The 16,282-nt window shown below is 44.8% G+C and overlaps 1 protein-coding gene across 1 annotated transcript in view; it reads left to right on the top strand.

Moving 5' to 3' along the window:
* Positions 1-487: 487 nt before the first annotated feature.
* The window catches only part of DPT (dermatopontin), a 70,850-nt gene continuing 55,055 nt past the window's right edge, over positions 488-16,282 (top strand). Inside the window, exon 1 of the mRNA XM_030203852.1 lies at positions 488-829. Coding sequence (XP_030059712.1) covers positions 534-829 — 296 coding nt within the window. The 5' untranslated portion in view covers positions 488-533. The remainder of the gene's footprint in view (positions 830-16,282) is intronic.

The raw sequence follows: 16,282 nt of genomic DNA on the forward strand, positions 1-16,282 counted from the left end.
AAGTTCAAACTTACTGCAGGATGCCCCTGAGCGTGTCCCGTGGTAAGCCATTTTACGCTGCAGTACGGGCATGCAGCTTAGTAAAAAGGACACTCAGCTTTTGTTTTATTTTATGAATGATGAATTATTTCTACAGTTAACTTTGTATTTCCCAGTTAAACTTACCGGTTATTTTATTGTAATCCGCCTTGGGCCTGTATAGGGATTGGGTGGAATATTAATGTACAGATTAGATTAGATTAGAATTCCCAACCCTCCCCCCCCCAAAAAAAAAAAATATTATTTTGAAAGCACATAAATCTTTCACAGCCTGTCCTCACCAATGCTCTTAGACTTCCAAAAACATTCCACCTTAAGAACACTGGCTAGCAAAAGTGCAGCCAACTCTTAGAGCAGAGAGAGGATCTGCTAAGCAATGACAGACTGCTTGGATCAGGAAACTGAACATCTGGAGACCAAATGTTAGTGAGAGTATAAAAGGGCCTGACCAAAGACAGCACTTAGATATTTGGTGGCAGGAAAACACAAGCAACATGTTGCTACGGCTTTTCTGCATGCTTGGACCATTGTTGACTGTGGCATGGGGACAGTATGACTATTACTATCCCCACCGTGACTACTCATACCATGATGGGTATTACAATCAGTACAGGCAGGGTTTCAGCTTCCAGTGCCCCCACGGGGAGGTAATAAGATCAGTGAGCAGCGTCTTCAGTAAGAAGGAAGGCTCTGACCGACAGTGGAACTATGGATGCATGCCAACACCCCAGAGCCTGGGTGAACCAATGGAGTGCTGGTGGGAAGAAATCAATCGAGCAGGAACTGAATGGTAGGTCCTTATCTTAAACTGTATCTTTCTTGGCTGAGACAATAAAGGCTACTACAGCACTATCTGTTACCTGGTAAACCTGAATGGTAGGTCCTGATCTTAAAGTCTTTCTTGGCTGAGCCAATAAGGGCTGCTACACACTATCTGTTACCTGGTGAACCTGGAGCACATCTTCCTCCCTAAATATGTACATTTTATGTGTGCTGTAATCTAGAAGGGCAAGGTTGTGAACAGAGGATTTGTAATAGATAAAAGGTTACTTACAGTAGGCCCTCGAACCATGAAATGTATTGCTAAGTAAGGTAATATATTCCCCTATGCACTTGAGGCAGATGATGAGGAAAAATACAGACTAGAGTGTACAGCAATGGCACGGAAAAAGAACCACTGTGATAGGAATGAGTGAAGCAGACATACAGGTGTCAGAAAGGATTGAAAACCATAGAAAGATTACAGAGCATACAGTTTTGTGCAGGGAGCATTCATAATTTCATTAAAAAATGCATTTGATTTACCAGTTGTGTCTTTGTTGCACTCAATGTGATGTACAACACATTAACAGGGAAATTTTATAAATCATTTACATGCATAAAATGCTGATTTATGTGCAAAACAGAGCTATTGCCCATGCGTAATTGTATAGCAGGCATGGTCAGGGGCTGAATTTGGGTGGAGCCCCGTAGGACTGTACTGAATAATGCATTTGGGGCACTAGGGGGCCAAATATTCAGTTCAGTCCAGGCAGAGTCGCAATTTACACATGTGTTCTATGCACGGGCATTTATACCTGCTCTCCAGAGGGGGTAATGTCCATGACTTCCAATTCTGGGCATGATTTCTGCAGGATTTGTGCTAGTATTTTATAGATACATAGGCTGAAATAGGGGTCTTCCTGCCCTATTAACCTAGGCACCCTGCTATAAAATTATCCCCCCCCCCCCAAAAAAAAAAAACCATAATTCAATAGAGCTGTCCTGATTATATAATAAAAGAATAGGTAAGATATTTTGCTTTCACAAATTAACCCATCAACATTCTAGCACAACTTCATCCCTAAAACTCCCAATATACAATCTTTAAAATCATAGAATTGCATGTCTTCATGCTATATCAATATAATTTTCTTCCCCCATCCTATTTAATACCCCAGTCATTTCTGTTTCCTTCCACACTCCCCACATTCATTTATTCATCTTTCGCAAGTCTGTACTCTTTATTTTCTTCTTTATAAAGCAATATCATTTCAGTTTCATATTTGTCTGAAGGGATTGCAATTTAAAGGATGCCATTTCGTGCCTGAGCTGTTTCCAGTGTTGAAACTGTGTTTCTTTTTTTTCTGTGGTGTTATTTCTACCATGTCTCTCCTACTCACTGATACAACTAGGTCCTATCGGATAACTAATTAGACTGCGACACAACTAAAGCAATGTTGCATAACGCATATCTAAGAGAAATGTGAGGCATTCACAATTACATTCAGTCAGAATGGCTTATTCCTGGCCCTATCCCAGATTTTATTCCACCGTCTATTGCTGGTCTGTGCCAGATGTCTGCTTTGCAGTGAAACTTTTATTTCAGTCTATTTTTTCATTTTCTTTCATTAATTGGATACAAAATCATCATCACATCTACATAGATTTTATAATAGAAATTGAATATAAACATAACTTCTAAAAAAAACAGCAGAAATGCCAGTGAAGATACAGAGAAAAGTAATTGTTGACTAACAGAACCGTATTTTTATGCAATCCTGGTATTACTGTGCAGAAGTGATGAAAAAGGAAATACTTTGCTCTGCAGAATGTATAGTAATACTAGATTGGTAGGATAGACCTAGCAATAAATGTTTTAAATAAATAAGTACAAATAATAGTAGGTAAAGCTTTTTCTTGAAATGGGGCCCAAATTTGGGCACCAATTGAAGATTCACACGCAAATTAATTGACTTATGAGTCAATGAATTGCAATAAATTGATGTTACCAATCAATTATTGCAGTTAATTGGCATTATTAAATATTTGCACATGCATCTTCCTGGGCACTATTCAATAATCCCAACAGAGGTTGTGGCTATGGGTGAGGTAGGGGCAATCCAAAAATTGCATGCAGAGTTATTGAATAGTGCCATTCCCACAACCAAATGTCAACATTTGGGTGCCAGCGTTTATACCAGGTTTCAGCTGGCATAAATACGGGTGCCCAAATTTGGGTGCGGGAATGGGCTCTAAGTGCTATTCTATAAAGAGCACTCAACTTGGAATGCTTTTTATAGAATAGCGTTCTGTGCTGATTTTTCCGATGCCCAAATTTGGGTGCCATTTACTGAATCTAAACCTTATTGATTAGCTTGGGATAGTTAATACTCTCTTTCTCACCTCCATCAATATGCAGAGAACACTAATTATTTCATGTTAAAAATGGAGTGTCCCCTCCAAAAAACTGCTCATGAAACATATTGGGGGGGGAGGGTTTTTAGATTCAGCTCATGTCTTTTTCCAGTAGTAGCTCAAGGTGAGTTACATTCAGGAACAGTATATATGTTCCTTTCCCTGGAGGGCTTATAATTTCAGTTTGAACCTGAGGCAATGGAGGTTGGACTGACTTGCACGAGATTGCAATTCGTAAAATAAAAAGGTAGCACCTATTTATTGTATCTTGATTTCCACACATTCAAGGGATTTAACATGGCAATCACACTACAGAGAAACACTTTGTGTTCTGCCTCCCATTTGCATGGAGGCAGGAAATTGGGTAGTGCCCTTGAACTACAAATCCCTGTAATCATGTATTTCCCTATAATAGGCTCTTTCAGAGCACATGTCCAGCTCCCTGTATCTCTGGGACTCTTGGCTTGCCTTGTTATCTGTGCATACTGGGCTAGTTGCCCCCCCACCCCCACCCCACCCTTTCTGCATCGGGTCTGTAAGTGTTAATCTGCAGCATATCTTCTTTGTGAACTGAAACTACCTATGCTGTATTTTGCTACATGACCTCTTTCAAACTACTGTGATGTTATCAAGATTTTACCAGTGTAAAAGTATAAACAGCATCACTACTCAGAATGTTGTTGAATTACTCCCAGCTTCTCTCTTGAATGGGGAGAGAGCTGGTGGAGAACAGACTCCCAGTTTGCAAGGCAAAACTGTTGTCCAGCATATCTGAACTGTAAGTTATTTTTCCTTGTTTGATTATTGCATTAAAGAAGATTATGGTTCAAGAGTTCTGATTCTTCTCATAGTGGTGATGTTCTTTACTCTGGTTTAAGCTGCATGCCAATTACACCCAGTAAGCGGGTAGAACATTTTGCAAGTTCTCAGAGCACATATTGCAAGGGGTTTATCACTTTTTAAAGAAGCTCTTGGGTGCTAAATGATAACATGAAAGGCAAAACCATAACAGTAACCAAATTCTAGGCATTAAGCTAGTATCCTAAGAGCAAATTTGTGCACCTAATGCGTTATAGAATGCTAGTGTAATTCACCAATCAGGCACCAAGAAGAAAAAAGTAGGGATGGACAATGTTCTTCCACACGTCAATGAAAATTAATTGGAAAGGCACTACATATATTGAGACCCGACACGGGACCATGGGATAACGGCTTGAGTTTTATGGAAGAACTGTTACAACACCTTCTGCAGACTCCTATTACATCTGAGGAAATAGATGACGACATTAATGAAGGTAATCTAGTAGACAAATGGTGCGATACAATCCAGATAAAAAAGGACGTTATCCACAACTAGGCTTTCCAGCTATAGGATAATGTCTTGAATTTTACAGAACGGTTACAATTTCTTCTGAAGGCGCCTATTACGTTTGAGGAAATAGATGACGATGTTAATGAAGATACTCTAGCAGACAAATGGAGCAATATAATTCAGGTAAAAAAGGAGGTTATCTGCAATGATTCTGTGTGGGGATTTTCCTCTTCTGGTCTCCTTTTTGTGTTCTCATCAATTAGGCACCTACATTTAGCCATCACCACTTACGCTTACTCTATGGCAGGTGTAAATGCAAAAGTTACTGCATTTAATCAAGCGTGTGCTTAAATAGTCGGAACACCCATGACCCGCCCATATCCCTCCCATGTGGCCGTCCCCTTTGCAGTTACATGCTAGAACACTTAGGTGCCAAGTTATAGAATAGCGCTAAGTGCACTTTGGTGCCTAACTGCTATTTCATCACTGTTTTGGCTTCTTTTTGAGTGCCAAAATTTAGATGCCAACTTTTGGCATACTATATAGAATGAGGAGGCATGAGGGTAATTGTAGACCAGGATAAATACAGAGGCTTCCTATTTAGCAAAAGGATGGAATCAAAAGAAAATAAATGACATAGAGGGTTGTATCCTGCATGGAGAAGCAGGTACAATCCTAAACAAAGGCAAGAGGAGGTAACCTGCATGGTCTGCGCAGAGCAGCAGGTACAACTCTAATCACCTTGTGGGATAGACAAGAGGGACCATGCTGGTCTTTATCTGCCATCTGTTGCTATGTTACTATTTGCTACGCTGTGTTAATGTGTTAATATAATTTCATGCACATTAAATAATGCAAGCTCCATTATTCTTAATGTGGCTTATTTACTAACTATGCATTTAGCTCGCCTAAACTTAGGTGGCAAGATGATATGTTAAGCGTGAATTTTAGGTCAGCAATTGTGCATGCAATTGCCGCTATGGAATACTAGCATAATGTCACGTCTGTGGTCGTGACCACCCTCAGACTTACCCTATTTCTGGGAATCAGTGTCTGTGCTGGTTTCTGTCTACTTCTGAGTTGGCTCTGTTTCTGTCTCTGGGTGCTGGCCACTTCCAGCATGGTGCTGATTGCCTCAGTATACTGCACCTGTGTGGTAACCTCTCTGTGCTTCAGTGGGCTGCTCCTGAGGTAGCTCTGTCTCAGGCTGGGTAGGCTGGCTGCTTCCAGCCTGACACTAATTACCTCAGTAGACTACACCTGTGTGGGTTAGGTCTCTCTGGGCTTCTGTATGCTCCTTGCCTGTGGCCTGAAGGGGTGACCTCATCTGTCAGGGCCTTCTTCAGGAACTGGTGTTCTGGTCTTCAGTGCCTTTGCATTGCCAATGCCTACGCAGTGCCTTAGGTCCCAAGGTTAGTGTGCTGTTTGCACAGTTAGCTTTCCTTGTCTTGTGGGCTTCCAGCCCTTCTGCTTTGCTAGTTACTATCACCTGTGGGCCTTGCCTTCTGGCTCAGGGTATTATTGCTCGTAGGCTTTCTGCCTAGTCTATTACTTACCTGTGGGCTTCTTGCTTTCCTGCTCAGGGTATTATTGCTCTGTGGGCTTTCAGCCTATCTGTGTCTATTGTTCTGTGGGCTTTCAGCCCTTCTGTGCCCATTGCTCTGAGGGCCTCCAGTCTATCTGGGTATATCACTTTTAACTGTGGGCTTCCAGGCCTTCTGGCTGTATTACTGCGGCCTGGGGGTTTCCAGCCTTTCTGTGGGCTTCTAGCCTTTCTGGGTGTATCTCTCTGACCTGTAGGCTGTCAGCCTTTCTGTGTGTATTATTCTCTGTGGGCTTCTATCCTTTCTGTTATCCCTGTGCAGTGGCTGTGCTCCCTGTCTGAGGTTGGTTAGCGGCTGATGCTGCAGCCTTTTCTCTCCTTTCTATCTGTTAGCTACTGTAGCTCCAGTCTAACCCTTCCTCTGGCAAGCGTATCTGTCATTCACATTCCCTTGAGCTTAGCTTGTATGTAGCTCTTGTATCCTGCTTCTCAAGCCTGAACCCTGCTGTAGGACGTTGTTCCTGGATTCCTTGTTGCTTGCCTCTTCAGCTCCAGCCCAGCCGCTCCAGTCCTGTCTACTTCAGCCCGTCTTAGGGTTGCCTGTCTCCTGTTGGGTGGTTTTGCCTGCTGCTGCCACCTCCGTGACAGCGGCCCAAGGGCTCACATTTCCCCGAGAGACCTGACACATAAGACTGCAGTTATGTACCTAATTTTAGGTGTGAGCCCTTATGCAAGCTCAATGGCTGGTGTAAATGTCTGTGCAAAAGTGTAATTGCTAGTATCCTATAACCTGTGTGCGTGAGTGCTGGGCAACCTCCTGACCCACCCATGCCCCTTGAACGTGCACATTTCTCCCCGGATTCTATATATGGCACTTCAAGTTGCGTGTGCAACTTAATTGGTTAACGAGTCAATCAGTGTCAGTAATTTGGACTAATAAATTACTGGCACTAATTTGCACTAATTATTTACACGCACATCTATTTAGGTGTATTCTATAATGAGGTACATGTAAATTCTATGCGCTGATAAAAAAAAAGAGTCACGCCCATGACAGAGAAATGGGCAGGTTGTGGACCTAGCCAAAAGATGCACGCATTATTATAGAATTTGCTGGAACCGCACCTAACTTAGTCATGATAATTTACACCTGGTGAAATCTGGTGTAAATCGGTGCGCCTAACAGGAGAACGTGGATCCCAGCACTAGGTATTTATTTATTTATTAGGATTTATTTACCGCCTTTTTGAAAGAATTCACTCAAGGCGGTGTACAGTAAGAATAAATCAAACATGAGCAATAGACAATTACAGCAGTAAATATACTCAAAAACAACACAAACTATGACATGGTATACTATTTGCAATGTCAACATAATACATAACAACATTATAATTGATAGTGAAGGGTAAAGCAACATATAGATAGGTAAGAAAGTAGGAAGAGTTAGAAAGTAAGGTGATTGATTCAAGAAAGTTGCACATGAGGTCAGTGAAATGGTTAATTATTATCTCAGCTAGGGTAGGCATGGATAAACATGGTAGGTAGGATTCTATAAATAACACCAATGAGTTCATGTCCTAGTGTTGAGCTGGATACCTTTCTTGTGGGTTTCTTATTGTTGTAGCTTAAGGTTGGGTTCTGACATATTTCCTCTTGTGCAAGCCATGCTTTTCACTTGGTCACAACAATAAAACAGAAACATTTGTCTAGGCTGATCTGAATAGCTGGATGTCTGTCGATTTGGAGGAGTTTCCTGGTTACAGCTGTACTGATATTCTCAACTGTGCTGGAAGGTGTCTCTTCAGTGAAAAGGCTGGAGGCTAGTCTGATACTGTAGTCTAATGAAAATACTGACGGGGCTTCAAGTCCTGCAATAGCGGCTAGTGAGCCTACACATCTCACCCAAATTTGCTGCTGAGAGAGTGAGCCCATGAGGGGCAGAAAGATTTTTCTTTGTAGCACAGACCCATCCCATGATGTGTTTGTTGGGAAACCTAAACTGTTTAATGTGTCTCCTGAGTGTGGCAGTTGAGGGACAAATATATACTGAGCATACATAGATGTCTTGTGGGAGCTGTTCTGTGAGAGGCCTCTGAGAGAACCATCTGTAGTAAGGCTTGCCATACTAAAGTCTTCTGTCTGTATGGAGACAGGGTGGTGAGAAGGGAGAGGGAGGTTGAGTGGTAGGCATGTGACAGATGTCTCATGATGCTACCTTGTTCTTCGCAATGGGGCATGACATTACTGTGTTGCATCACTCCTCCTGTCTCCACCTCCACATTCCACAGTATTTTATTTCTAGGGTATTGCATATATGGAAATGGCAATCCTGTGACATGAACAAAATGCCTTCCTAACACATCTGTGCAATTGACTGAGACAGTACACTATGTAGTAAATGAAGTAGTCTAGTGATTAGAACAGTTCACTTATCAATCAGAGATGGTGGGTTCAAATCCCACTAGTGGTACCTTGTAGTGGGTCACAACTGACATGGGAACACCTAACATCAGTGCTCGTTTCTGCAGGTGCTATAATTAGTGCTCAAGTGCAGTCAATGTCCTCTTGAGGACTCAGAGCGTGCTTCTGGTGATATTTTGCGATCTTGGTGTGCGCGCTGACCCTACCCCATACCCATTTCAATTCAGTTCTGTCCGTGCTGCTCCTTCTTACTCCCTTTTCACCTATATATCCCTTTCCCTTGATTTCCCCCCCCCCCCATATACCATACCTGCATGCAAATTGGTATGTTTGTGTGTGAGTGTCTCAGTCTTAGTGTGTGTGTGTGTGTGTGTGTGTGTGTGGTGTTGCAGCCATTTGTGTCTATCTTTGGTGTGTCCCTGTCTGTATTGCTGTCCCATTGTGTGTGTGTGTGTGTATGTGTGTGTGTTTGTGACTGCAGTGGAGAGTGATGGCTGAGCTCTTCATGGGCTGGTTGATGGCACGTAAGGGGTGGGGGCAACACAAGGTACAGAGGGTGTACTGGCCCAGGACCAGGTTCCTGGATCTGACTGATAAAAAATGTGTAGCTAGGTACCACTTTAATAAAGAGACCATAGTGCACCTGTGTGAACAGCTGCAAGAGGATCTGGAGCTTACTGCTTGGAGGGGGCATGCCCTGCCACTCCATGTGAGAGTAACCATAGCCCTGCCCTTTCTGGCAACTGCACATTCCAAACACCTCTAAGAGCTGCAGCAGGAATCAGCCAGCCAGCTGCCTCACACATCATCACCCACTTTCTTAAGGCCTTTTTGTAAAGGGGCACCCTTTATATCCAGTTCCCCATGCATGAGGCAGAACAGCAAGAAACCATGACAGCGTTTTATGAGTTCGCATAATTCCCCTCTGTGCTGGGTGCCATAGATTATACACATGTGGCCTTCAGGCCACCTGTAGCCAGTGAAGCAGAATACAGAAATTGAAGGTTCTACCACTCCCTTAACATGCAGGTTTTCTGTAATGTAGCACTGGAGATAACAGAAGTATGTGCCAGTTTTCCCAGATTGCGCCACAATGCTTATGTCCTTTCATGCTTTGGCATCCACAATGCCTTTCAGAGTGGTGTAATCAGAAGAGGATGGCTACTAAGTGAGGAGCATCCTACAACCCATACACCCTTCTAATCATTAACTACATCTCTCTCTTTACTCCACAGTTGCATGACCGGTATGGCCCAGTGGTCTGGAGGATGACACAGAACACACTTGTAGGAACTAACAACACATAACAAAAGATGTGTGTACCTTCTCTAACATCTTCTTTCCTCTTCTCAATGCTGTAGCTACAGGAGCTGGCTGGTGACCCCTATATATTGTGAACCCTTGGAGGCCAGAAGAGATCCAATACAGCAGAGCTCACAGTGCTACCTGGGCAGTAATCAAGAGGACATTTGACCTTCTGAAGACCAGATTCTGGTGCCTAGATCGCTCTGGGGGTGAGCTATTGTACAAGCCAGCATAGGTCTGTGAAATCTTCACTGCATGCTGCACAATCTGGCGATTACAAGTTGTATGCCAGAACCAGAGGAACAGACCGGGGAAGAGAGTGACAGTGAGGATAAGAGACCAGAGGTACACCAGAAGGATATGCCACCTCACAAGGCTCATCAGAGAGGCCAGAAAGTCCGAAATAACATAATTCAGACACATCATTTGTGAATATGGTGAGAATTTTTATTATATAAGTGTACATAAGTGTTAATGTCTCCCTCCATCATTCCCTTCCTCCCACATCTTGCTTTACCCCTCCTTCCAACCATGGTGCAGTATAGTGATAACCCAGAAATATGGGACCCCTGGCTCCCCCTCCAACCATTGTGCAGTGACCCAGGTTTCCCCCTCCCCCATGGACTACAATATCCTGTATGAGACTGCAGCATCTCAGGTCAGGCCCAATCCCAAAAATGATATCTGGCATCGCATCCACCAGTGCCTTAATTGCTAACATCCAATCATGATGTGGAGGATTACATGAAACAAAAAGTGAGGGATGTGCATGGCAAAACCCAGAATTCAAGTCCAGAAAGCAGCAGTCCCAGCAGCAACATGCCCCACAGGTCCTGGTGATAGAGGTAAGGTCCAAGTGACCCTATCATCGCTTCCTCCTTCCCCGACCCAGCTTCAACAATGGGTGCTCTGGCCACTGCCTCTGCCGTGAAGCAGGGTTGGAGGATGCGTAGGTGCTGGGGTGGTGGACTGGGCCCTGCAGTTGGTGACCTTCATTGCCCAGGGATGAGTGAGGGGCATGAGTGGGATGCTGGGACGACAGAGCTAGCCACTAACTGGCAGTCTTGCAACAGCTGGGGGAGGGTGGAGGCCAGGGTATCATTTTGAGTTTCCATATTGGACACAACAGATGACATGAGCTGCAGTAAACAGTCCGAGGTGTTGGTTCTCCTGTCCTCCCTCATAGCTGCTAGCTCCTCTAGCACACCAGCCTTCAGCTGCCTGATGCCTGTTAACTCCTGATGCACACCAGCAACCTCTTCCCTGAGCAAGACCTGTTTATCTTGAATCTGTTAGCCAACGACTATAACATTATCTTCCCCCTCTCCTTGTTCCTGCTCAGGGTTGCCAAGATCTTCCTCCTGACCTGCGGGGGCCTCGTTGTCAAGATCTTCCGGCATCGTTGGTTCAGCTAGCTTCCCCTCCTTCTCCTCCTCCTCTGTCTTGACACCTGTGCCCCTAATGTCTTCATCTTCCTCCAGAGGCGGCATGGTACTGGATCCTGATATTCTGGCCCATGGTGCTGGGGAGCCTGCTGTGAAGGCCAGCGGCAACATCCTCCACCTTTGGGGTGGCCACCACCCTGTGCAGCTGCAACATCTGCATAAAAGGAGCAAAGGACACATTAGCAGGCACAGACCTGTGACAAACAGTGCTGTATGGAGACCAAACAAGGACCATGCCTAAGCAGTCTGCCCTCCAAAGGAAACATGAAGTAAGTGGGGAAACTCAAGGGAAAACATATTTTGAACTGCAGTAATTAGTGTGTGTTGCCAGGTAAAGTTTCACAAAAGGTCCCTCCACAGTATTCCATTTAAGCAGCATTACACACATATACAGCACTGGATTCCCCAAAGTCAGATGTGGCATGACCCCAGTTTTCCTAACACATGTCACGCATCCTTTTGCCATTGGAGGTCAGAGGTGACTATAATGCAGAGTAGGATCCTGTTTCCTGGACACAGCATCTCTATTACATAGATTGCTGGAGGCACCTGTATTACTGGGAAGTATGACAGTGAGGCTTTTGGCATGGCATTACAAGGTTATTGGCAGAGAAATTGTTAATTTGCTGAGCAATTGTTGTACATGTCTTTGTAAACGATATAGGAACCCAAGGTGCAGCAATGCCTAACTGTAATGAAATGGTTTGTGGTAGGACTATTAGTTACACAGTGATGACTATCACAGTGGTACAATGTGAGGTATTGTGGGGGTTGGGAAGTGGCATACTTGGAGGGCACCCTGAAGCAGCTGTTCTGGTGTGAATATCTGTTACCAAATAGGGAAGAAAATAGGGATGAAGGATGGGGCCCAGTGGAAGGGTGACTTGAGGGTATGGACCAGGGCTTTGTTCTGAGAAAATAGGTGCTGAGCCGCATGCTGAGCAAGCAGTAGGTGGTGGGATAAGCAGGACTTGTTTTTCAGTCAGTATCATATGACCTAGCATAGCTCTACCTGGAAGATGGCTATGTCACGATCTGGCAGTCCCAGGATCAAACCTAGCTGGTGCACTAATGGAAACCAAACTCAACCCCCCCCCCCCCCCCCCCCCCCCCCCCCCCCCCACACACACACACACACCAATTTTGTTTTACTGACAACCATAAAGGGATTGTAAAGAGATGTTTTGGAGACTGCACAAACGGTGCCTGTGCCCCTTACTGGTGTGTACTGGCTGAAGAATATCCCTGGTGTGGATATGCAACCTGGGTTGGAGGAGAGGGTTAGTGGGAATTTTAACAGAGGGGATTTCTTTTTTTGTGTGTGTGTGATGTGTGCTCTTGTATGCTTGTTTCAGTCCTATTTTTAAATGGTGTTCCTTCCCTGATTACTTGTCATTATTGGATATACACCGCTGAGATCTTACGATAGTGATATACCAAATGTAATAAACTCTGCACCTGCGGGCAATGTCTCAGCCACCAACATCTGCCACAGTTGCAGGACAAACTATAGCCAGCACTCCTCTCTCCAAGGCTGTCAGGGTCATATTGCTGCTGGGTCCATGCTGCTTTTGGTGGTGTATGGCATTGAGGCCCTGGGTGATGTGACACAAGATTGACAGTTTGGTATCAGCACTTGCCTTTGAGGCTGCAGCACTGTACAGGACATTAAAGTTTGGTATCCCCTCCCGGACCAGGAAGTGCAGTTCAGCAGAGCTAGTTAGACTTTCTTGTACTTGCCCTTTGAGCCATGCTGACTGCACCTGCTATACTTGTGCTGGAAAGTGATTTTTATAAGAAGACACCAAATTGGCTACTCTTCCATGCCCATAATGGCGCTATCACATGCACCTATCAGCGCTTGGCTATTTCCATGCCAAACAAATTGGCACCAATTTGCGGCATGCCATACAAAAAGGCTTTTTTTTCAGTGCTGAATCAGTTTCCCTCACAGTAATGGTATTGGTGATATTTTCTCCTGACTTCTGTTACTGCTGAACAGGACACCTATCCTGTGAGCTCTTTCGTCATTTGAAAGTCATCCGCCTGATATTCAAATGAAAATGGCCACTAAAGCGGCTATCCGGCACTGAAAATCACCGCTTAGCAGGTTAAAGATAGCTGGTTATATCGGGCAATATGACTGGCTATCTGCCGATTTTTAAAGTGAGAGCAGCCAAGTTTGATGGCCAAAGGTGGAATAACTTTGGCGGTCTCACTTTATGTGGCCAGCGCTGAATATCAGCGTGGCCGGTTAAAATCAGACCGGCCAAAGTTAAACCAGATATTCAATGCCGGTCAACGGAAATGGACCAACATTGAATATCTGTGTTTAGTGCCTACCGCAGGAGACAGCTGGACTATCTCCCGAGGTCTGAGTATCGGGGCCCATGTCTTTTAAATGATAAGAACAATCAATCACAGACAATTGTCTGGGAGAATCTTAATTGCAGGTGGAAGTTTCTAGAATTAGAGGAGCTTTTTCAAAGATATAGGGTGGAGCATGGAAAGCTTATATGAGGGCCCTTATCAGAGCTTGTCCCCCTTCCTACTGCTGTCTTAGAACTTGGTTTACCATGTTGTTCGAGGTGTAGCACTCTGTTCTGTTTTCTCCTTCCAGTGGCTTTCTGCTGACTCTCAGCTGCTGCTGGGAGTGAGTACTACACTTAACTATCTCTACCACATAGCCTCATTTTTTGTGGCACAGCGGCTCATAGTGTAGAAACAGGCTTAGAATAGTGGGGGAGACGGTGTGTAGGTATGGGCCCAGAGGCTCCCAGGAGGGCCATTACAGATTGGGGCAATGACAGAGCTTCTAATCAACCCTGCTTCAAGAAAGAGATTTGTAGCCAGTCCATCTGCAACACTCATTCCAATTCATTATGGGATTGGCAGAGCTAGTGTTAATCCTGGTGTTGGGGACATGTTTCAAAAAAGTGCTAGAGTCTGTATTACACTTTACATCCCATACCAGGGGGGTTTGTGGTTGCACATAGAAGTTGCATATGTAATTTATGCATTGCTCAGGGTCCCTCATAGTACATGTGGGGAGTTCTGGCTGGAACAGTGTCTTCATGGTTAGGGCAACAGCCTAGGAGCCAGGGGAACTGGGCTTAATTCCTACTTGAGCAACTGTAGACCCACTCACCTAAGCCTGCATTGTTTTAGTATTAGCAAACCTAAGATACAGTCTACCAGGAACTGAGAATATGCCTTTCTAAACGAAATGTCTGTAAACGTTGTACATTGTACAATGAAACAATCCCAAGAGTGTGTGTTTAGGGAAAAGCACACATTTGGATCAGTCTTCCTGCTGTGGCTGTTGGACGACCTATGTATGCTGAGCCTCATTGTTCTGTTCTCAAGCTGTATTTTGTTCTATAGGAGGGCCATGGGTTACACCATCCCTCAGAATACCATGTATTGCACATAAATACCCAATTGATAGTCTTGCAGGTGACACATGCATCTGATGACATTGTGATAGCATTCCTTATCCCTCTCCCTTCCGCTTTTCACAGTACTCAGGAAACCAGTGTATTAGCCTCAGAACCAAGATATAGATAGGGTGACCATGGACATTGAAAGAAGTATACAGAACACCCATATAAACAATTAACTCTTTTATAGAAAAAAATATAATGTCAAATGTAAATTGTATTTAAAAAATAAAATGTAATAACAGAAATAAATGTTTTTAAACCAATTTTTGATGCAAAGTACAAAAGAAAGGGAAGGGGGAAAGAGCACTGTGGCTGGGGGTGGAGGGAAGAAGGGAGAGGGGAGGCCACCCAAGAGCTACAGCAATTGCCTCAGGAGGTGGGGTAGACTAAGGGTCCAGGGAGAGGTCAGGTCGCAGGATTCCAGTATGCTGTAGGCCACATAAGGTGTGCCCTAGAGCATGCTCGAGCCTGGCCTGCCCGGCTTCCAGGGCCTTTAATCACCGGTCCATGGCCTCAAGTATTGACCCCTCCAACACAGATTCTGTTCCAGGGGCAGGTTCAGAGCAAGGTGCTGCTGCATGTGCACCTGCACCTGCCCTGGGCAGAGACTCAGCTCTTGGGGTGGGGGAGATGGAGACAGCAGCAGGAGGCCACTATCTTCTCCCTCCTTAGGCTGGTCCTACTGCTCCTGGGGGTAGGGGATGAAGGGCTTCTAGTCCTTCCTTCTCATCTTCTGCCTCCTCCTCCTTCTCCATTTCTTCCTCTTCCCCTTCCTCCTACTCTCCTTGCATTTCCTCCTCCTCTTCCTCTGTTTCTTTCTCCTCCTCCTCCCCCTTCCTAGGGGCCGCTGGGCTTGGCCCTGTGGCACCAGCTCTAGGGGTGATGCAGCAGGTGGCTGAGCTACAAAGGTGGGAAACATAGACATAGTTACAGTCATACCCTCCATCAGATGCACAGTTGACCATCACATATTCCAAAGTGTGCACTGTAGTTTGGGGTTAGCAACTAACCTTTGCCTATTGGTTATACATTGCCACCTGCTATTTGCAGTAACCTTGTTAGACTGTTCATGTATGGTGACAGCTCACTCAGCAGCTCCCTTCCTCCACGGTATGGGCCTGCTGCCTACAGATACCTATGGAACTGTCTGTGTTACACTTGGGCTGGGAACCTTAGATATGAGCTATACATGGAGGGCGATCCCATGATGTATGCATTTGACACTGCAGTGTTACTCACCTGCCTTCGCCTCCAGCTGGCGTCTCACCCCCTGCAGATAGTCCTGCTTGCACTGCTGCGGGTACAGGCTGCGTTTCCTTAACTCTTCTGTCTGTAGGGAGACAAAGAATGGGAAGGGAGAGGGAGGTTGAGTGGCAGGTACATGCAGATGCTTCACAATGCTACTAGCTATAAACAGTGGGGACTGACATTATTGTATTAGATTACTCCTTCTGCCTACACCCCCACATGCCATGCTGTCTGTATATTTGCCATCTGACTTGGAGGAAAAGGCTGTTGTAGTGGCTTTAGTGTCTTATTTTCAGGACATGATATATATGGCAGAAGTAGCATGCAAACAGTGGGTTGGCGAGCT

The sequence above is a fragment of the Microcaecilia unicolor genome, chromosome 5, assembly GCF_901765095.1.
Source record: "Microcaecilia unicolor chromosome 5, aMicUni1.1, whole genome shotgun sequence".
In the NCBI taxonomy this organism is placed as follows: domain Eukaryota; kingdom Metazoa; phylum Chordata; class Amphibia; order Gymnophiona; family Siphonopidae; genus Microcaecilia; species Microcaecilia unicolor.